Here is a 23,409-nt window from a genome sequence, read left to right on the forward strand (position 1 = left end):
GGGCTTCCACAGGCTCTGCTCCTGCACCCAGGGTCAGAGGCAGCACCCACTGTCTCAGACACCCCGCTCAGCCCGGTCACCAGGGCCTCTTCAGGGCGGTTTGTTCAGCCCTGCTCGAAGGCCCTGGCCCCGGGATCCCAGAGTCCACACTGAGTGCACTGTTGGCACCAGCTGGTAACACACAGACCTCTTCACCTGTGAACCCACAGCCGAGCGGCCCACCTCGTGGGAGGCCTCGGTCACGGCCACGGCTGGAGTCCAGCAGAGCAGGCCTGCGGCCACAGAGCACACAAGAGCGACTCGGGCGGTTTGCTAGCCGACCGCAGGGGCAGGGACCCTTGGGCCCGTCTGAGCAGCCCAGATTCTGGCCAGCTACATACGACCACGGTCCACCGCGCAGGACCAGGGGTCACAAACCCACCCCAACTGGGTCTGCCTGCGGTCGCCATGCAAGCTTTCTCTAGGCCTGCACCCCCAGACGCACCTCATTCAGACGCCTCACCTCTGGCTTCCGCGCATGACGCAGGCAACGGCAGGGAGCTGCACACGGAGTGGCTCCAAGGGCCACGGCTTTCCTGCAGCTCAGGGGATGCTGGGCTTCCCAGGGAGGTCCCACCTCCGCGGAGGGTGCTGGGAAGCCCCCAGGCCGGCAGAGTGGTGGCTTCCTGGCCCCTGCACAGCAGCATGCTTTGGGAACCCAGAACCGCCTGTGGGGTCTCCTGAGCCCTCTGGGCATGCAGGTGGGGCCGGGAACCCGCCCAGAGGCTTTGTAAGCACCCTATGAACTCCCTTTCTGCTCCAGAGAGTGGCAGTGGCTTCCCCTGTCTGCAGCTGCATGTGACGGACAGCTTCCCTCCTACCAGGGCAGGCGGCCGCATTACCAGAGAAAATCTCCCAAGCACTGCCCAGATACTGTCCTTTCGGAAACCTCCCCACATCCTGGACTGGGAACTCTGCTTTGGGGCCTGCCAGGGACCCGTCGCTAGAGTTCTCATCTGTGGACAGCGCGGGGCCTTTCTGCACCTGAGAAGACCCCACAGGCCCCTGTTCTAAATTCCAGGTCCATGTAGCCTCATTCGGCCCAGGTGTTTTTCCCCAAGCCTTCATCCAGGCAAAACAGGCAGGGACGACAGGGAAGTGCCGACCCACACCAAACCCACCCAGAAACCCTGCCCTGGGCTTCTCTGAGGACGCATGACTGGACTTGTTGATGGGAAACTGTCGAGCCTCTCACCCAACCCAACGCCCTACTTTGACCACATCAGTTGCCACCTAAGGCAGCCGTGGAGGGTCAGGAGAAAGGAGCGGGTAGCGCCATCCGGGCAGCGGCTGCTCTGAGACGCAGCCTGCACCCCTACATCCCCCTCCCCTGGGACCCCCGCCCCTCCAAGGCCTGCAGGGACCCTCGAGCTCTTGTGCCATCTGCTCCTCACTGTCCCACAGTCAGAGCAGGACTGCAGAGCCCTCGGCCCACCTTCTGCCATGTCCCTTGTGCCTGGCTCCAGGTCACCAGGAGTCCTACAGCACTGAGGAGTCCCCTCTTCCCCGGCTGGTGTTAGCACTTAATGTGTGTCTGCTTGTCCATGATTGGGGGCAGGCATCCGGAACACAGGGCCCCGGCTGGCGAAGAGTGGACTGCCTGCACACAGCAGGGGCCAGCCTCTGCACACCAGGGCCAGCAGGCCCCCACCTGTCCCCAAGCTACTGCTGCAGAGCTGCAGGGGCCCATTTACACCTTCGCTTTCGCCCTGGGGATGAGGCTGCGAGACTGATTCCTGGGCACCCCCTTCAGAGCCAAGCGACACTGAGCTCAGACCCTGTTCTGACCTTCCAAGCTTGGAAACTCCTTAAGGTTGTTGAGCATCAGGTCATGGGCCTTGAAACAGAGGGTGTCATGAATATCACCAAGGCCATCGGTGTCAGCTCCCACCCAGCTGGCCAGGGAGTGACCCCCAGGCAGCAAGAGCGACTTCAGGTCAACACAGGGTGGGCGCGCCCCACTCCCAGCCTGACGTGTGGATGGTCCCCAGGAACCTTCCCAGGAGTCACTGCTGCGGCCCTCGCCCTGGGCAGGCAGTGGGCAGGTGGGGTCCAGCCCGGCCGTGTTGGAGGCCGAGCATGGGGCTCCATGGGGCTAAGCATGGGAAGGGGCGGCACAGGGTGGGGGGGCGGTGTGCCCACCCCAGATGCTACATCTAACCTCATGGTAACATCTTCCCTTTGTGCCCACCTAGCAAGGGAGGGGCAAGCGGGCACTGGGGACAGCAGGGGTGAAGATGCAGCCCCAGAGAGCAGGGCCCCTGCATGTTTCTAGACAGGACAGAAGGCTCGGCCAGGCCCCCTCTGTGCCGGCAGCACTGCCCCATCAACCAGGCACGTAGCACAGCTGTGAGTCAGGCTGACCCCACGGTCTGGAGCCTCCGGAAGCCGAAAGGAAACAGCGAAACAGGAACAGAGAAGTCATGTCCTAGGAGACTCCTCTCCGAGCTCCCCGACTCGGAGCCCGTGCTAAGCACCCCCTCCCAGAGACATACCTGCACCCCGCACACACCCTCACCGCCAGAGCCCACTCCCTCTCCAGTCCAGCCCCTCCACCTCCAGTAACCAGCCCCCCAGGAGCCCCTGCTTGGCAGAAGGGGGCCCACAAGGCAGGGGTCCAGCTCTGAGCGAGGCGTCTGTTCATGTAAACCTCTCTGCTGTCTGCCCCAGAAGTTCCCAGAAAGGCCCTGTCATGGAGGTTCCCTGGACATAAAGACAGGCTCTCTCCATGCGGTTCATGCCTGACATGGTCCCAAGATATGGCCATCCTAAAATACGAAATTCCAAGACCCTCAGCTTGCCCAAAAGCAGGACAAAGAAAAAAGAAAAATAAGTGGGCATGTATCGAAAGATTCAAAATACTTCCCAGTTTCAACATGCAGAGCCAAAGTCTTAAAACTAGCACGCTGCAGCTGACCCAGGGTTTCTGCCAGATTCTGGGACTCAGCATGATTCCTGGGCAGGCTCTGCAATCCAAGTAACTCAGAGGTCAGCAGGGGAAAGAATTCGCTGGTGGCAAGCAGGACGCGTGCAGAGCCCAGGAGGCCTGGCCTCTCCTCCCCACCCAGGAGCCCACTGATCAAACCAACCTTGCACAGGGCGAAAGCACCCTCCATCACCTGGCTGGCCAGTTAAGGATCTGCCCCCTCAACTGCCCCAATGCTTTAATAACAGAGTTTACTCACTAAGTAACTGACTTGGGGCTGAGGACAGAACTTCATGCAGGTCGGTCACATGAGAAGGGGAGGGGCGGCGTTTGCTGACATAGGACGGTTCCGGAAGCTCTTCCTGGAGAGCGCCATGCCCCCATGCCCCTAGGCTCAGCAGCCACAGGGCCACCCGGCCCTCCCCTCATCAACACTGAAGCCATCTGCTGAGCCCCCTGCAACTGGCGCTGACCTGCAGCTGAGACAGACCCTGAGCCTCCCACACACTGCTCTGAGCTCTCATCCTCCGCCTGCTGCTCAGTACCCAGCGGCCTGGTGCAGAAGCCTGTTTCCATTATGCAGGTGAGAAGACTGAGGGTCAGGAAGGTGGGTGAAACCTAAAATGACCAGAAACATCATTAACTCAAGTCCCTCAAGAACCAGCTGCGATTCCAGACAGGCTGTACGCACACTTCATCCAGACAGTGAAGAAAAATACTCACTGGTGCTAAGCCCAGAGGGAGTCTGTAAAACCAAAGTCCAAGTTGGGCCAAGTCTGTTTATTTTCAGAGAGAGGATAACAAGCCCTTCGCCTGTACACAGGAATCTGTCCCTCGCCCAGGGCTGCCCTGGGCAACAGAGAGGAAGCTGCTTTAACTCAGGGGCAGCGGCCCTGAAACCCCGAACCAGCCCAGACTGCCTAATGCCGCTGAACACTAGCTCGGGTGGGCATGGCCATGTCCAGCCAAGGGGCACCCACCTGACCAGCTGCCTGGGCCAAGGCCACCCCCAGGCGGGGTGGAAGGAAGCGAGGCCATGGCTGGACCTCTGCACCTCCAGCACCATGTCCACCCACAGAGCCATGCCTCTTACTGAAGAGTCACACACACACCAGGTCGGGCCAGAAAGAGAAAGAACAGTGGGGCCCCCCAAACTACAGCACGCACAGGGCCCGGGACCTGCCTCTGCCTAGAAGGGCCCCGAGGCTCCCAGGCGGCAGTGCTGCTGGCCCGCGGGTGGCGCAGAGGTGGGAGGTTGACCTGTGCAGGCCCTGAGCTCCCGGTGGGCAGGCGGGTCAGAGATGACGCAGTGACCGGTAAAGGCCGAGACAGTCCGCAGTTGCCGGGGGAGGACGACAGGGCAGAGCCCACAAGGAGCCACCGTCACAGACAAACATCACTTTGCTGCATCCAGAGGTCAACCTGAGCACAGTTTTACCAGGGTTGGTGGATTTGGTCTGTGATAAAACTGAAGTTGAGAAAGAAACAGAAAACTAAGGGTGTTCAGTGACCCCGCCCAGTCACCCCCATGGTGGGAGGCCACTGCAGCTCTGCGGCCCCTGGGGTCTGACCCTGCTTCCCTGCACGTCCCCCCACCACGCCCCCTCACTCCCACCAGCCCAGCACGCACGCCTTCTCTCTGCTCTGGGGCCCCTGTGCCTAGTCCCCCCCAAGGTCCTGATGGGCCTGGGAAGTTCCCCTCAGTCTTGGCTGCTCCTTCCTGCCAGCAGGACCTCAGCTTCTGCGTCACCTCCGCAGAGGGGCCTCCTCTAACTGCGTCTAAAGTGACCACCTGGAATGTATGCTGGTGCAGCCACTACGGGAAGCAGTAAGGAGATTCCTTAAAAAACTAAGACTAGGAATACCACAGGACCCAGCAATTCCACTTCTGAGTATTCACCTGAAGAAAAAAAAAATCAGTATTTCGAGAAGATATATGCACCCCTATTATTATTGCTGGATTTTCTACAATAGCCACGATATGGAAGCTACCAAAGTATCCACCAACAGATGAAGGATAAAGACGTGGTACATATACACAACAGAATATTATTCAAACTGTGCAAAAGAATGAAATCCTGCCATTTGCAACAACATGGATGGACCTAGAGGGTATTATGTTCAGGGAAATAAGCCAGGCGGAGAAAGACAAATACCGTATGATTTCACTTATATGTGAACTCTAGAAAACAAAACAAACAAACAAATGAACAAAACAAAATAGACTCATATATACAGAGAAAAGACTGGTGGTGGCCTTACGGGAGGGGGCCCAGGGGCCGGGAGAAACAAGTGAAGGGGATAAAGAGGTGTAACATCCAGTTATAAATAAATCAGTCATGGTAATGAAGGTACAGCATAGGGAGTATAGTCGGTGATACTGTGATATCTTTGGGTGAATGACAGTTGGTGAGTACACTTATCATTGTGAGCATTTAGTAATGTAATTCTCATATCACTACACTGTACACCTGAAACTAACAAAAATACTACATATCAACTACACTGCAATTAAAAATAAATACATTAAGAGACCACCCCACCATAGCCGACCATGCATTTGGGGACTGCTCGTTCCTGCGACATAGCCCAGCCTGTCCTGACTGATTACAGGCGCTCACAGAGCCTCCTCAGACGACTGGACTGGAGAAGCCATAAGCCGCCCCCCACAAGAGCAATCACGCTCCGGACTACTTGATGGGCGGGCGGGAGGTGATCAAGGACACGCAGGTTCACAGTGGGTCTGAGATGCGCTGTAAAGGACTTCGAGGCTTAGGCAAAGGAGTTTTCCCCTCAGGGGAGGGAGGCCCAATGCCTTGCAGAGACAGACACAGAGACCCCGAGCAGGGCAGTCCCAGCAGGAGCCTGTGCGTCAGGAGGGCCACTGTTCCCAGACGCTGGGTTCCTTCCAATCCCCCAGGGCACACACTACATCCAGAAGGGTGCTTGGCACATAGAGTGTGTGAGGAGCTTGTTTAAGGAATCAAAGAATACAAATGTCAGGAGCACCCCTCTTAAAGACTCAGTTTTATCTACCTCCCCGCTCTCATGAGCCACCGAGGAAGCGGCTCGGCGGGCTGGTCCAGATCCTCCAGCGCACATGTCGTCAGCTGCTTATGCTCACCTTTCCTGGGACTGGAGAACTTTCTCAGACCGAGGCATGTCCCCTGACCCTTGGATGAAGCCCCCCACAGAACCGGACACAGACAGGGCTGTGCCGAGAGCCTCCCGTTGCCTGAACTCCCGTCATACTGGTCCCCAAAGCCCTGGGTCCTCCCACGGCCACACAGTCACTGAGCTCTGACGCAGCGGACAGGAAGGCCAGCCCTGCTCCGTGCCGGCGAGCCTGCTCCTGCATACAGCCCGGGGAGGTGTCTGGTGCCGGCATCCTCCGCGCACAGCCCGGGGGCCCCGGAGACCCTGCCCGGCCCTGGGCGGCCGGCAGGGCGCACACGTACCTGTAGGTGACCCTCACTTCAGTCCCGGGCTCATCTCGCTCCCAGATCAAAGCGATGCTCTCCGGGGACTTCTGCACGTGCTGATCCAAGCAGTTGACTGCCGGAAAACAGGGTGACCGTTATTACACTATTATATTGTTACACTATATTATATTAATTATATCATATTATATATCGTATTACATATATTTTATTATTATACTCCAGGGGCTTCTGGAGTCGGGCCGGGGGTCTGGGTGACTGTGGTCTGTGCTCCTCTCGCTGAGGCGGGCCCTTCCCTTGTCAACGGTGAGGTGTCTCCCAGCTTGCAAGGGGAAGCTGACTGTGGGCAGTGAGGCCATCACTACACAAACAGGATCCCCCGTGGATCCCCTGAGGTACGTGCCTCGTGCCTGTGGCCCCAGCACCCACCCCCTGCACCGGGCCGCCTGGGGGCCCTGACCCAGTTGGCTCCCCGGGACTCGAGGCTCCCTGGATGGTTCTGACGTGCAGCTGGGCCGAGCACCGCAGCTGCAGCCGCTGGAAGGAGCACCTAATGCAGACAGGACGCCCTGATTCCGCACTCAGGTCACGCCGAGGGCGCCCGGTGTGGGGGAGCCGCAGGGCGGCGCAAGGATCCAACTCCCCTCAGATGTCCAGCCAGCAGCCTCCAGACCAGCCCTCACTCCAAGAAGTGATGCAACGATGGGGAAATGCCAGGCCGGTTTTCTGGAAGGCTCTGTTCCTCCCCCTCCATTACCCAAGCTCAGATCACATGACTGCCAGCAGAAACAGGAGGCTGGTGCTGCCAGGGACTATAAACCTGGAGAGGAGGCGGCTCATGCTCCTTCGCTAAAACCCTTGTCACCACTCTGATGTCAAGGTGAGAGCTCAACTCTGACGCTTCTGACCAGCCAGGCCCACCACCCGTGCTTCAGCGGGAAAGAAATGCCACGGGGCAGCTGTGGGGCCATGGCCGCCTGCCCCCCTGGTCTCTGGGGTCATCCCAGTGTCTGGATACACACGTTTTTTTGTTTTGTGTTTCTTTTCAGGGCAGTTCCTTATCTTCCCCAAATCTATCTCCCCTCTCCAATGGGAGACGCGTCATCCGCATGTCTGCTTACAGGGCTACGACAGGAATCAAAAGGAAAGCCGGCTGCCCACGTGCTATTACAGGAATACAAAGTTCCCTCCTCCAAGATAAACACCATGCTATGAGTCAGAGGCTTTTATAGTATTTCCTGGTAGAATAACCATTGTGGCAAAAGTTATGGGAGACCATGCCCACCAGAGATCATGTGATTCCCATAATTCTTGAAAGGGTGAACCCACGTGAAATTATTTGCATACTTCAGCTCTTGTGTCTGTGGGGTGTGGGGTGATAACTGTATTTTTTCCCATTTGGGTTATCTATCATCTATTCTTATAATTAAAATTTTCATTTCAACTTTTTGGCTTCTAACAGATACATAGATTATTACTCAAAAAATGTAATAATAGAAGACAGATGTCATGGAAAAAATTACTAAGATTTTCTGACACAGGAAAGTTCTTTGAATTACTAGAAAAACAGAAGAGATGTCAAAATAAAGAGAGGAAAGCAAGAAATACTGACAAGGGGCTTGGTGGCAAAACCTCAATTTAAGCAATCAACCCAACATCAACATGTCTTAATCCAGGCCAGAATTTAGAAATCACTTTTCACACTAAAACCGCAGATTGCTAGCTTCTCTTAAACAGTCAGCCGATGAGGCCATACCGTCCCCTGGGAGCTAAGGAGTGACCGGCAGGGGCAGGCCCTGGCCCCACCCCCCACTGCTGCCTGGCCCCCTACCTGGCCCGGGAAGACCTGACCAGTGGATTGGGCAGTGGTGGCCCAGGCAGGGCAAGACAAGCCTCGAAGGTCCCAGCTGAGGACCGACAGACTGAGTTGCAGGGTGCACCGAGCAGGGTCCAGCAGGAAAAGGGGCCGTTCCCACCTGCAGGCAAGGGTTCACTGGCCCCTGGCTGCCCCAGGCATCACCGGAAGGCTGAGCATAGATGCCAACCCTCACCACCACCCTAAATCTGCCCAGCAGAAGATGCCATGAGTCGTGCAACACTCACCAAAAAGCTGCTCTAACACCTTCCCCCACTCTGAATTCGACCCTTTGAGCCATCCCGAAAATGACCAGCTCAGCTGCGGCTTAAGAAACAGGCTCCAGGTGGTCCAGGAGGCCTGGTGACCTGCCCCAGGCTACAGCCGGGAAGCACCAGTACAGGCTTCAAAGCACACTCACCTGGGCTCCTCTCCCTGCCTCACCTGCTGCTGCGCTTCTCACCCAGTGACAGCCCACCCAGAGCCCGGGCCCTCCCTGCCTAGGGGCCCAGCAGGGCATGCTGCACCTGGCTCATGCCAAGAAGGAAGGCTGAGCTCACAGGAGGTGGAGGAGAAAGACCGGCCCCTGGAAGGACACTGGGCGCCCTGAGCATGGCTGTGTGGCCACAGGACTGGCTGTGTGTCCCTTTCTTCCCAGGGCTGACAGGTGACAGGTCAGCGCTGAGCCCTGGGTGCCTTCCCTGTGCAGAGCAGGTGCTCAGCAGGAGGCCTCTCCTGCTCTCCCGCTGGCCGTCTGCGTCGGAGCCCCCTCCTGCCCGGGCCTCGCCCCCGTTTCTCCCTGCCTGGGGGCGCTGCCCACTCTCCCACCGCTGCCACCCCCGCTCATCCTCACCCTCTAGCTGAAGACTTCGCCTCCCCTGTCCCTCACGCCTCCCCCAACTCCTCCTGCGGTGTCCACTCGCGCTGCCCTGTGGGCAGGGCGGCATGTTCTGCTCATTCTATGTATGTGCAGCCTCACGGCACAGGGCGGAGAAGCAGCAGAGCCCGGGACACCGTGAGGAGTGCCGAGTCCTTGAGCCGAACGGTGACCCCAGGGCCTAAGTGACACCGCGGTGGCCCTCTGCCCAGTGGAGGAAACTTTGTATCTTCGTGGGTATGTCCCTGAAGCAGATTCGGGGCCTAAATCACTACTTCTCAACCCCAAGCCCCGGAGGGCCTGTTAGCACACCGACTCCCCACCTGCGGCCTCTGACACGCATCGGAGGCCGGAGCCGCTTTCCCTCTCCCTGAAGCCCACCGGACGCTGCTGCCCCTGGCCCGGGACAGTGCCCCAGCAGTCCACACGGCCTCTAGCTGGACACGTGGCCCGGACTCCAGGGCCTGTGTTAGCTGCGGGGGTGGGGGTCACTAAAGACACCCCCTCGGGCGTAGGCGATTATGGATGCTGAGGCAGCGGAGCTGGGGAAGCCTAGGCCCCAGGCCCCAGCCCCGTGTGCTAGGCGCTCCCCCCACCACCCCGTCTCACCTCCCGACTCCCAGCAGGGGCGCCAGGAGTGTGGCAGGCGCCAGACATCAGCAGAGCGCTCCTGCCTCGGGGGCAGACGGCCTGGTGGGTTCCCGCGGGGGACACCCGGGGACAGGGCGCCTGGAGGAGGCTCAGGGCAGGGTCTGGGGTGGCGGTGGCCCTGGAGGGTCAGGCATCCCCTGCCAGGGGTACAGGGGTGGTGCCTGCTGCCTCGGCCAGAGAGAAAGAGGGTCAGGACATGCTTCCCCACATTAAAAAGTCTCCACCCAAAGAACTGGGCAACAGCACAGGACAACGCCTTGTCCAGGCATTTCCAGAAGCGCTGGGCGAGGCCCTGGCACCTAAGGCTCAGCACAGCTGCCCCCTCTTCCAGCCCCTCAGCGCCTCCGAGCCCCAGGACCCCCACCTCCCCGCCGCCCCGCGGCCCAGGCCACAGGCCGCTGGCTCTGCCCAGGGCTCCGCTGAGCCTCCCGCATCGGGTCCCAAGGTTCCCAAGGCTCCCTGATCAGTGAGCGAGTCATGACCCTCCCTTCGTGGCTGTGAAAACCCGGAGCAAGTCCCCCCCCCGCGGAATCGGTTCACGTCGGCAGGGGCAGGCTCGTGGCGCCGGGCGTTTTTTGCACCATTCGTCACGGGACAGGAGCAGGAGCCTCTACTTCCACATCCGTACAGTGGGACCACCACCCCCTTCACCCCCGTGTCATGAGGAGCAGGTTGGGTGAGGTAGGTCTACACCCCAGGGCCTAACACAGCTCTGCAAATGTTAATAAGCAAATACCTGCCAGTGGCTCAAGGATTTGGGGTTTTGTTTTTTTCAAAAGGATTCCAGGAAGATTATCATTTGTGTAATAAATATGGCACACCCTTACAGAGGAATTTTCAAGAACCCTTGTCAGTTGTTTAAATATATCCCTCCCCCTCCCCAACTTTAAATGATCCCCAGATACAAAAATTTAATTTCAATTAAAAGAAAGAGGGAGTTAATACTCATAAAAGGATTCACAATGAACTTTCTTTAAATAGAAAAATCCCCTTGGCCCATTTTAAGATATTACATCAGTCATAAAAACTGTATTTGCCAACTTTCCAGAAGCATCTGCTATTTAATGTAAGCATGCCTTTCGCAACTGGGGGGGACCTGGCCCCTCCTGGAGGACCCCCTCCAGAGCCTCGGGGCTGCAGTTTCCCTCAGAGCTCCCTGAAGGCCTTAGACAAGTTACTTTAATCACTGAGAGAAAAATGGGGCCCAGAAGTGGAGCACCTTCTCTGCCTTCTGAATTTTGGGGGTCATATCATAAAGAAAAGAGAGGTACAGCAGAATGGCTTCTATTCCAGCACTAAGGCCCCAAAAGCATCCAGAAACTTCTGTGTTCAATACTTAGTTAAAGGTAGTCTACACCCTTGCTTGAAAGTAAGAATACACATGCTTTAAAAAAAGGAAGACTCAGAATTTGGTGTTTAGAGGATAGAACCTAGCATGTTGAAAGCAACATGCATCACTGCCCTCTAGTTCTGCATTCGCAACTTGCTGACATCTTGGGTTTATGTGTCACAGAGCAAAAACATCTGTGGAGGCCTAAAAAGGTCAGAGCCAGATTTTAAGGACTGGGAAGAAATCTCTTTAGATCTGGGCTTTCCAGTGAACTTCCTGCAGAGCAGTTTTATGAACACGACAGAAGCATGTCACTGAAGAGTGGAGGTCCTTCCTGCCCTGCTTGGAGGCCTCTGATCCATGACCCCACCTGTCAACCTGGCTATCAGAGCTCCGGGATGGACTTTGAGAGCCACAATGGCCATCTGCGTGCCCTCCCCAGCCTGCTTCTCACGTATCCCAGGTGGATCAGATGCAAACCCGTGTGGTCCTGTTCAGAGGAAACACACCCTTGGCGGTGTGCTGAAGGACAGGTTCACGGCCACGGCCTCCCCCTCGGTTCATTAATAAATAACAAAGACCAGCAGAGTGGGAGAAACACGCCAGGCAGTGCAGGGTGCTCTGTAGGCACCTCCTCATGTCACACTGATGGCGGCCTTACATGTCCCTGGCCGTCCACCACTGGTCAGAAGCCTGGTGTCCTCTGCCTCGGTCTCTGGCACCTCGGGCCGCTGATGCTCCTCTGGCCCGGCCACCATGCTGTGAGAAGCCCTGGGGGAAGGAGGGGCTTCTGGGCACAGGTCCAGCTAATCGCAGCCTGCAGTGACCCAGACCAGGCCCCAGAGCTGGGAGTGAGAAGCGGGCAGGGGACAGCAGCCCTGACTTCCTGCGGAGTAGAAGCAAGCCAGCCCAGTCAGGCTCTGTCCAAAGTCCTGACCCACAAACCCGTGAAAGGAATGAAATGGAGGTTGCCTTGAGCCCCTAAACCCGGGGGGGTGGTCTGATATGCAACAGTAACTAGAAGGGCATTCAGTTACCCCCTCTCCTATTCTACAGATAAGGTGACCCAAGCAGGGCAGTGAGGGGAAAGCAGGGATTCAGACTCAGGCGTGACTTCAAAACACAGGCAAAACCCGAAACTGAATGTGTTACCCCCACACCAGGACCCTGATGCCAGCCAATGCCACCCTCTTTAGAAGTACCTCCATCTGCCCTGGCTCAGGGTATGTAGGTCAGTGGTTCTCACCCTTGAGTGGGCATCAGGAGCCCCTGGAGAGCGTACTGGACATGACGGCAGGCCCACCACAGGGTTTCTGACCTGTCCAGGATAGGACCTGAGAGCCTGTTTCTGAAAAGTTCCCAGGGCAAGTTGACACTGCTGGTCCGGGGAACACAGTTTGAGAGGTACTGGTGCACCTCTTCCCGGAGGGGTAACGGGCGTTTCAAGAGTGACACCCCTTTGGAACAAGCCATCACCATGCCGACCATCAAACAGATGGACAGACGGCACTGAACGCCCCTACCCGTCCACGGCTGCCCAGGCGGCTCCCGAGCAGCCATGCCTTGGGCCTCCTCCTTTTTGATACAGTCACCTCTGTGTTTTGCAGACACTGGGCAAAGGGCAGAGATGTTCCTGATGGAAGAGTGGGCAGGCACACACATTCCAGGTGCAAATGCAACCGGAATGCTGTTGGTCTACAAGCCAGTTTTCTGCAGCTCAATTTCTGGCTAAGGGGACCAGGAAGAAGTGAAGGCAGAGGAGGCAGCCGGACTGCCTGCTGACCACGCCATCCCAATGGGCTGGGGCTCCCAGGCCCTCGCTGCCTGCTAGCTGTCCAGGCCGCAAACAAGAGCTTCCAGGTGTGCACTGCCCACCTGTGTGTTCCCAGCTGCCGCAGGCCTCCCGGTTCCAGACGCAGTTTCCAAAGGAGCCTCACCCCCTGCGCCTTTCCTTCTGCAAATGGCTCTTCTGCCCTTCAAGGGCACGTTCTCCCGACTCTGCGAACCTAAGCACTTTTTTCCCACTAGATCAAGGGTACTTGCTGCTGACTCAGTTTTACAGAAAACTCTTTATCTGTGAAATGACTCATTTTGATGTCACCAGCAAAGTAGGGTGAGATACGGGGAAAAGTCTGGTCCAAAGTTCCTTAAAGATTCTTTGTTTTAAAAATAACTCCAAGACTCTGCCTGTAATTTTATGGCTGTTTCTGAGTATAGCAGAGGAGAAGGGCTACTACTTGAGATCACCGGTAAAGGTGGGCCCATTCCGTACCGCCGGCACTCTGTCCTCACCACCAGCCTGACAGGTGGGCATTATCACCCCTAGGGTGCACATGAAGAGAGGGAAGCTCAGAGGAGCAGAAAAACCCGGCCAGAAAAACCGGGTGGTGGGAGACAGCAGATCGTACCTCAAAGCGCAGGTCGGGCATGGCTCCGCCACGAGGATCTGCAGGTCTTGCCCTGTGCCCCTCCCGGAGCCCACTCGGCTGGCTACTCCCTCCTCCCAGGTGCTGTAGCCCCTCTACCCGCCCCTCCTGCTGGGAGTCCCCTCCCCCAGGCGACCCCGTGGGACCCTGACGCCTCCAGTTCCGGAACCTCCTCCTCGCGGGTGCGGGCGGCCTGGGGGGACACGGGCACTGTCCCCCCCTGGCTGGCTGGCGTAGCGGGTCTCTGGGACCTCAGCCACCACCGGGGATAAAACCAGCCATGGGTCTCTGGGGCGCGGCGGAAACTGAGAACTGGGGGACACCCCCTTCCCGCCCACAGGCCCTGCGGAGCAGACGAGAGATTCCGGGGTTCCAGCTGCCGGCGCGGGCTCCTCCCCCGGCCGCCCACCACTCTCCGTTTGTTTACCCGGGCAGGGCTCTCCCCAGGGCGGCTGGTGCCGACACCGGCCAGGCGCGTTTCGCTTGGGCCCGTTCCTCCCGCTTCCAGGACGCCCGCCACCCCAGCCCGGCCCGGTGTCGCCGGCTGCCCGCAGGCTGCGCTCCGCAGGGCGGTACAGCCGCGTAAACTCCGCAAGCGGGCGACCGGTGGGCCGCGCGGGCAGCGCCGGCAGCGGGGCCACCCCAGCGGACGCCGGCCGGGTCTCCGGGGGGCGCGCGGGGTGCAGCGGACCGGGGGCTGGGGGCTCCGGCCGGGCGGCACGGGCCGCGGAGCGGGGGCCCCAGGCCACTCACCGGACACGTTCAGCTGGCCTCCCAGGAACCAGCCGACCCTGCCGCCGCGGAGGTCGCAGTCGCACACGGTGTGGTAGGGGGCGTCCCACACGAGCGAGTCGCGCGCCAGCGGCCCCCAGAAGGCGGCCGGGTCGCGGGCCGCCTGCGCGCTCAGCGCCTGGTACGAGGCGGGCGCGGCGGCGGGGACGCTGCCCGAGCCCCCAGAGGCCGCCCGGCGCGGCGCGCGCCCCTCGCGCAGACGGCCCAGGAGCCGCCCGAGCCCGCGGCCCAGGCTGCGCGCCGCCATCCCTCCCGACGCCCGCGGCTGCGCGCCCTGCTCTGGGCTGCGCGCGGACGGCCCCGGGTGTCTCCGCGGGCCCCGCCCCGTCCTCCGGCCGCCCCGCCCCGGGAAGGGCGCAGGCGGTTTTGGTTTCAGTTTGTGCGTCTCGGGCGCCGCGCGGGGAGCGTCGGGGGCGCAGGCTCCGAACCCTGACGCCGGAACCACCTGCGACCGGCCGAGCGGCCCAGACCTTCGGCAGGGGCAGCGAGGCGCAGAGGGACCCCCGACCCCCAAAGTTACAGTCTCGGAGGTTGAAGGCGGAGGGTTTATTAACCCCTTTGTGCATGAACCCATCGCCGGTCGGGCCGGCCTGTACCCCCGCCCCCCACACACAGGCAAGCAGCACCCAGAGCTCCTCCGGCCGAAAGGTTTCGGGGACCTGGACCGTGGAGTCCAGTGCTCTTATGACCCACCTGCCGGCCTCGACCCCGCGACGGCCAAGGGGACGACGGAAGCAAACCCCCCACTAACCTCAGCTGATTTGGAGCCGCGGGGGTTTTCTCCAGTCGCTCCAACATCTGTGATCTGGGTCCACACTGCGTTTTCTAGCTCTGTGACCGTGGGCAAGTTCCTTAACCTCTCTGTGCCTCGCTTTCCTTTTCTAGAAAACTGGAGAAAGAGCTCCCTACCCACAGCAACAGTGAATAATAAATGAGATAGTGTCTGAAATGTCCAGCCTGGAATGGCACACAAGAACCCAGCCAGGAAGATAGATGGAAACTCATCAACTTGTCTCAACCAGATTCCTAAGTGTATCAACACCCAAGAAATAAACACATAATAAAGAAGGTAAACCCAGGGAGAAGGGGGTTTTGGAAAACTGGTTGGTTGAATTCTTTGGGTTTGGGTGAGATTGCATTCTATTAGCAATATGATCTGCAGAGGGAAGGACCCCGCCATGCATAGGGCCCTCTGCTGTCAGTCAGCCCAGGGCATGTAAGGCCTGCTTCCTGCAGAGAATAGAGAGGATTTTAAGGCTAAAGAACCAGTCATAATAGCTGACACTAGACACAGGTCATGCTCTGGGCCACTCTCTTGACCTGCATTTTTTTACTTAGATTAAAAATTCCCCTAGCCAGACTTATTAAGAAAAAAAGAATCTACACACATAAACAGAATCAGAAATGAGAAAGGAAAATCACGATGGACACCACAGAAATACAAGAATTATTAGAGAATACTCTGAAAATCTATATGCTAACAAACTGAATAACCTACAAGAAATGGACAACTTTCTAGAAAAATACAACCTTCCAAAACTGACCCAGGAAGAAACAGAAAATCTAAACAGACCAATTACCAGCAATGAACTTGAATTGGTAATGAAAAAACTACCCAAGAACAAAACCGCCAGGCCAAATGGATTCACCGCTGAATTTTATCAGACATTTAGAGAAAACATAATATCCGTTCTCCTTAAAGTTTTCCAAAAAGTAGAAGAGGAGGGAATACTTCCAAACTCATTCTATGAAGCCAGCATCACTCTAATACCAAAACCAGGCAAGGACACCACAAAAAATGAAAACTACAGACCAATATCCCTAATGAATATAGATGCAAAAATACTCAACAAAATATTAGCAAACCAAATTCAAAAATACATCAAAAGGATCATACACCATGACCAAGGGGGATTCATCCCAGGGATGCAAGGATGGTACAACATTCAAAAATCCATCAACATCATCCACCACATCAATAAAAAGAAGGACAAAAACCACATGATCATCTCCATAGATGCTGAAAAAGCATTCAACAAAATTCAACATCCATTCATGATAAAAACTGTCAACAAAATGAGTATAGAGAGCAAGTACCTCAACATAATAAAGGCCATATATGACAAACCCACAGCCAACATTATACTTAACAGTGAGAAGCTGAAAGCTTTTCTCCTAAGATCAGGAACAAGACAAGGATGTCCACTCTTCCCACTTTTATTCAACATAGTACCCAGGTCCTAGCCACAGCAATCAGACAACACAAAGAAATAAAAGGCATCCATATTGGTAAGGAAGAAACCAAACTGTCACTATATGCAGATGACATGATATTGTACATAAAAAACCCTAAAGAGGAAGATGGCGGCGTGAGTAGAGCAGAGGAAATCTCCTCCCAAAACAGCATATATCTATGAAAATATAACAAAGACAACCCTTCCTAGAATAAAGACCAGAGGACACAGGACAATATCCAGACCACATCCACACCTGAGAGAACCCAGCGCCTCGCGAAGGGGGTAAGATACAAGCCCCGGCCCCGCGGGAGCCGAGCGCCCCTCCCCCCAGCTCCCAGCAGGAGAAGAGCAGGCAGAGCGGGAAGACGGAGCCCAGGGCTGCCGAACACCCAGCCCCAGCCATCCGGGCCAGAGTGCAGGGCCCTCGATACTGGGAAAACAGGGCAGCAAGAACAGTGAGCAGGCACTGGAGGCTGGGCGACAGAGGACATAAGAAAAGCGCCCGACCATTTTTTTTTTTTTTGCTTTTTTGCTGCTTTGTTTTGGCGAGCGCTTTTTGGAAGTCTTAAAGGGACAGGGACCCCAATATTAGGGAAACAGGGCAGAAAGACCAGTGAGCAGAGGCCTGAGGCTGGCACCGGAGAATAAAGAAAAACGAACGACCACCTTTTTTTTTTTTTTAATTAAAAAAATTTTTTTTCTTGTTTTTTTTGTGGTCGTTGTTTTGTTTTGGCGGGTGCTTTTTGGAAGTCTTAAAGGGGCAGGGCGGGCCACTTAATCCAGAGGTAGGGAATCCGGGATCTCTGGGCACCCTAACCCCTGGGCTGCAGGGAGCAGGGAGGCCCCTTACGGAGATAAATAGCCTCCCAGCAGCTCCTGCTCCAACGCGACTCCACCATTTTGGAGTAGCTGCCCGAGCCAGGCCACGCCCACAGCAACAGCGGAGATTAACTCCATAGCAGCCGGGCAGGAAGCAGAAGCCCTGTCTGCGCGCAGCTGCGCAGCACAAGCCACTAGAGGCCGCTGTTCTCCCAGGACAGGAGGGCCACAAACCAACAAGAAAGGAAGTCCTTCCAGCCGTCACTCGTCCCAGTTCTGCAGACTATTCCTATTACCATGAAAAGGCAAAGCTACAGGCAGACAAAGATCACAGAGACAACACCAGAGAAGGAGACAGACCTAACCAGTCTTCCTGACAAAGAATTCAAAATAAGAATCATAAACATGCTGACAGAGATGCAGAGAAATACGCAAGAAAAATGGGATGAAGTCCGGAAAGAGATCACAGATGCCAGAAAGGAGATCGCAGAAATGAAACAAACTCTGCAAGGGTTTATAAGCAGAATGGATAGAATGCAAGAGGCCATTGATGGAATTGAAATCAGAGAACAGGAACGCATAGAAGCTGACATAGAGAGAGACAAAAGGATCTCCAGGAATGAAACAATATTAAGAGAACTGTGTGACCAATCTAAAAGGAGCAATATCCGTATTATAGGGGTCCCAGAAGAAGAAGAGAGAGGCAAAGAGATGGAAAGTATCTTAGAAGAAATAATTCCTGAAAACTTCCCCACACTGGGGGAGGAAGTAATCAAACAGACCACGGAAATACACAGAACCCCCAACAGAAAGGATCCAAGAAGGGCAACACCAAGACACATAATAATTAAAATGGCAAAGATCAAGGACAAGGAAAGAGTGTTAAAGGCAGCTAGAGAGAAAAAGGTCACCTATAAAGGGAAACCCATCAGGCTAACGTCAGATTTCTCAACAGAAACCCTACAGGCCAGAAGAGAATGGCATGATATATTTAATACAATGAAACAGAAGGGCCTTGAACCAAGGATACTGTATCCAGCACGACTATCATTCAAATATGACGGTGGGATTAAACAATTCCCAGACAAACAAAAGCTGAGGGAATTTGCTTTCCACAAACCACCTCTACAGAACATCTTACAGGGACTGCTCTAGATGGGAGCACTCCTAGAAAGAGCACAGCACAAAACACCCAACATATGAAGAATCGAGGAGGAGGAACAAGAAGGGAGAGAAGAAAAGAATCTCCAGACAGTGTATATAACAGCTCAATAAGCGAGCTAAGTTAGGCAGTAAGATGCTAAAGAGGCTAACCTTGAACGTTTGGTAACCACGAATTTAAAGCCTGCAATGGCAATAAGTACATATCTTTCAATAGTCACCCTAAATGTTAATGGGTTGAATGCACCAATCAAAAGACACAGAGTAACAGAATGGATAAAAAAGCAAGACCCATCTATATGCTGCTTACAAGAAACTCACCTCAAACCCAAAGACATGTACAGACTAAAAGTCAAGGGATGGAAAAACATATTTCAAGCAAACAACAGTGAGAAGAAAGCAGGGGTTGCAGTACTAATATCAGACAAAATAGACTTCAAAACAAAGAAAGTAACAAGAGATAAAGAAGGACACTACATAATGATAAAGGGCTCAGTCCAACAAGAGGATATAACCATTCTAAATATATATGCACCCAACACAGGAGCACCAGCATATGTGAAACAAATACTAACAGAACTAAAGGGGGATATAGACTGCAATGCATTCATTCTAGGAGACTTCAACACACCACTCACCCCAAAGGATAGATCCACTGGGCAGAAAATAAGTAAGGACACGGAAGCACTGAACAACACAGTAGAGCAGATGGACCTAATAGACATCTATAGAACTCTACATCCAAAAGCAGCGGGATATACATTCTTCTCAAGTGCACATGGAACATTCTCCAGAATAGACCACATACTAGGCCACAAAAAGAGCCTCAGAAAATTCCAAAAGATTGAAATCCTACCAACCAACTTTTCAGACCACAAAGGCATAAAACTAGAAATAAACTGTACAAAGAAAGCAAAGAGGCTCACGAACACATGGAGGCTTAACAACACGCTCCTAAATAATCAATGGATCAATGACCAAATCAAAATGGAGATCCAGCAATATATGGAAACAAATGACAACAACAACACTAAGCCCCAACTTCTGTGGGACACAGCAAAAGCAGTCTTAAGAGGAAAGTATATAGCAATCCAAGCATATTTAAAAAAGGAAGAGCAATCCCAAATGAATGGTCTAATGTCACAATTATCGAAATTGGAAAAAGAAGAACAGATGAGGCCTAAGGTCAGCAGAAGGAGGGACATAATAAAGATCAGAGAAGAAATAAATAAAATTGAGAAGAATAAAACAATAGCAAAAATCAATGAAACCAAGAGCTGGTTCTTCGAGAAAATAAACAAAATAGATAAGCCTCTAGCCAGACTTATTAAGAAGAAAAGAGAGTCTACACAAATCAACAGTATCAGAAACGAGAAAGGAAAAATCACGACGGACCCCACGGAAATGCAAAGAATTATTGGAGAATACTATGAAAACCTATATGCTAACAAGCTGGGAAACCTAGGAGAAATGGACAACTTCCTAGAAAAATATAACCTTCCAAGATTGACCCAGGAAGAAACAGAAAATCTAAACAGACCAATTACCAGCAACGAAATTGAAGAGGTAATCAAAAAACTACCAAAGAACAAAACCCCCGGGCCAGATGGATTTACCTCGGAATTTTATCAGACATACAGGGAAGACATAATACCCATTCTCCTTAAAGTTTTCCAAAAAATAGAGGAGGAGGGGATACTCCCAAACTCATTCTATGAAGCTAACATCACCCTAATACCAAAACCAGGCAAAGACCCCACCAAAAAAGAAAACTACAGACCAATATCCCTGATGAACGTAGATGCAAAAATACTCAACAAAATATTAGCAAACCGAATTCAAAAATACATCAAAAGGATCATACACCATGACCAAGTGGGATTCATTCCAGGGATGCAAGGATGGTACAACATTCGAAAGTCCATCAACATCATCCACCACATCAACAAAAAGAAAGACAAAAACCACATGATCATCTCCATAGATGCTGAAAAAGCATTTGACAAAGTTCAACATCCATTCATGATAAAAACTCTCAGCAAAATGGGAATAGAGGGCAAGTACCTCAACATAATAAAGGCCATCTATGATAAACCCACAGCCAACATTATATTGAACAGCGAGAAGCTGAAAGCATTTCCTCTGAGATCGGGAACTAGACAGGGATGCCCACTCTCTCCACTGTTATTTAACATAGTACTGGAGGTCCTAGCCACGGCAATCAGACAAAATAAAGAAATACAAGGAATCCAGATTGGTAAAGAAGAAGTTAAACTGTCACTATTTGCAGATGACATGATACTGTACATAAAAAACCCTAAAGACTCCACCCCAAAACTACTAGAACTGATATCGGAATACAGCAAAGTTGCAGGATACAAAATCAACACACAGAAATCTGTGGCTTTCCTATATACTAACAATGAACCAACAGAAAGAGAAATCAGGAAAACAACTCCATTCACAATTGCATCAAAAAAAATAAAATACCTAGGAATAAACCTAACCAAAGAAGTGAAAGACTTATACTCTGAAAACTACAAGTCACTCTTAAGAGAAATTAAAGGGGACACTAACAGATGGAAACTCATCCCATGCTCGTGGCTAGGAAGAATTAATATCGTTAAAATGGCCATCCTGCCCAAAGCAATATACAGATTTGATGCAATCCCTATGAAACTACCAGCAACATTCTTCAATGAACTGGAACAAATAATTCAAAAATTCATATGGAAACACCAAAGACCCCGAATAGCCAAAGCAATCCTGAGAAAGAAGAATAAAGTAGGGGGGATCTCACTCCCCAACTTCAAGCTCTACTATAAAGCCATAGTAATCAAGACAATTTGGTACTGGCACAAGAGCAGAGCCACAGACTAATGGAACAGACTAGAGAATCCAGACATTAACCCAGACATATATGGTCAATTAATATTTGATAAAGGAGCCATGGACATACAATGGCAAAATGACAGTCTCTTCAACAGATGGTGCTGGGAAAACTGGACAGCTACATGTAGGAGAATGAAACTGGACCATTGTCTAACCCCATATACAAAAGTAAACTCAAAATGGATCAAAGACCTGAATGTAAGCCATGAAACCATTAAACTCTTGGAAGAAAACATAGGCAAAAACCTCTTAGACATAAACATGAGTGACCTCTTCTTGAACATATCTCCCCGGGCAAGGAAAACAACAGCAAAAATGAGTAAGTGGGACTATATTAAGCTGAAAAGCTTCTGTACAGCAAAAGACACCATCAATAGAACAAGAAGGATCCCTACAGTATGGGAGAATATATTTGAAAATGACACATCCGATAAAGGCTTGACGTCCAGAATATATAAGGAGCTCTCACGCCTCAACAAACAAAAAACAAATAACCCAATTAAAAAATGGGCAGAGGAACTGAACAGACAGTTCTCCAAAAAAGAAATACAGATGGCCAACAGACACATGAAAAGATGCTCCACATCGCTAATTATCAGAGAAATGCAAATTAAAACTACAATGAGGTATCACCTCACACCAGTAAGGATGGCTGCCATCCAAAAGACAAACAACAACAAATGTTGGCGAGGCTGTGGAGAAAGGGGAACCCTCCTACACTGCTGGTGGGAATGTAAGTTAGTTCAACCATTGTGGAAAGCAGTATGGAGGTACATCAAAATGCTCAAAACAGACTTACCATTTGACCCAGGAATTGCACTCCTAGGAATTTACCCTAAGAATGCAGCAATCAAGTTTGAGAAAGAAAGATGCACCCCTATGTTTATTGCAGCACTATTTACAATAGCCAAGAATTGGAAGCAACCTAAATGTCCATCAATAGATGAATGGATAAAGAAGATGTGGTACATATACACAATGGAATACTACTCAGCTATAAGAAAAGGGCAAATCCAATCATTTGCAGCAACATGGATGGAGCTGGAGGGTATTATGCTCAGTGAAACAAGCCAAGCGGAGAAAGAGAAATACCAAATGATTTCACTTATCTGTGGAATATAAGAACAAAGGAAAAACTGAAGGAACAAAACAGCAGCAGAATCACAGAACTCAAGAATGGACTAACAGGTACCAAAGGGAAAGGGACTGGGGAGGATGGGTGGGTAGGGAGGGATAAGGGGGGGAGAAGTAGGGGGGTATTAAGATTAACATGCATGGGGGGGTAGGAGAAAAGGGAGGGCTGTACAACACAGAGAAGGCAAGTAGTGATTCTACAACATTTTGCTATGCTGATGGACAGTGACTGTAAAATGGTTTATAGGGGAGACCTGGTATAGGGGAGAGCCTAGTAAACATAATATTCGTCATGTAAGTGTAGATTAGTGATAGCAAAAAAAAAAAAAAAAAAAAAAGGGCAGTTCCTGTGTGGTAACCTCCAACGAGTTCTACACAAGGGTATAAAGGGCATATAAAAGTGTAGGCAAAGGGTCTGTTTGTGTTTATACAGAGGATCAAAGCCTAATTGGGCTACCCCAAAAATGAACTAAGATACGATATGAAAAAGAACTTCCAACATCTGCACCCTCTGGAAGACTCATGCCAGAAGATGATCATCAAAAAACCCCAACAAAGATCCACGCACTGCTACAGCTGTAGATGCACTCATCCCACCAGTTCCTGGACCTGCCATGGGAATGAGGAAGGAGATATCTAAGCTGGCCTGTGCATACAGTAAAACAACAAAATTGGACTGGATCTATACTGTTGGAACTCAACCAAGAATTTGGAGAAGTGCAAATTGTAGCGCTCCAAAGTCTTACAACTACAAACTATTTATTGTTAAAAGAACATATGGCATGTGAACAGTCCCCAGGAATGGGTTGTTTTAATTTGTCTGATTTCTC

At 52.8% G+C, this 23,409-nt stretch overlaps 1 protein-coding gene and 2 long non-coding RNA genes across 4 annotated transcripts in view; 2 read left to right on the forward strand and 1 right to left on the reverse strand.

Moving 5' to 3' along the window:
- Positions 1–14,610, reverse strand: part of ACSS1 (acyl-CoA synthetase short chain family member 1) — a 34,726-nt gene extending 20,116 nt beyond the window's left edge. The window contains exons 1-2 of the mRNA XM_036908689.2: positions 14,298–14,610; positions 6,424–6,520 (exon numbers count right to left, since the gene is read on the reverse strand). Of these exons, the coding sequence (XP_036764584.1) occupies positions 6,424–6,520; positions 14,298–14,583 (383 nt within the window). The 5' untranslated portion in view covers positions 14,584–14,610. The remainder of the gene's footprint in view (positions 1–6,423; positions 6,521–14,297) is intronic.
- On the forward strand, positions 6,866–7,507 carry LOC130680709 (uncharacterized). Its single transcript, XR_008993775.1, has 2 exons — positions 6,866–7,285; positions 7,455–7,507. It is a non-coding gene; the product is annotated as an uncharacterized LOC130680709 (long non-coding RNA).
- Positions 11,740–13,291, forward strand: LOC130680708 (uncharacterized). 2 transcript variants are annotated; one of them, XR_008993772.1, is made up of 2 exons: positions 11,740–11,879; positions 12,726–13,291. It is a non-coding gene; the product is annotated as an uncharacterized LOC130680708 (long non-coding RNA). The 2 variants fall into 2 exon arrangements; XR_008993773.1 differs by having other exon boundaries at positions 11,741–11,879; positions 12,475–13,291.
- Positions 14,611–23,409: the final 8,799 nt, after the last annotated feature.

Source organism: Manis pentadactyla, chromosome 14 (assembly GCF_030020395.1).
Source record: "Manis pentadactyla isolate mManPen7 chromosome 14, mManPen7.hap1, whole genome shotgun sequence".
Lineage (NCBI taxonomy): Eukaryota > Metazoa > Chordata > Mammalia > Pholidota > Manidae > Manis > Manis pentadactyla.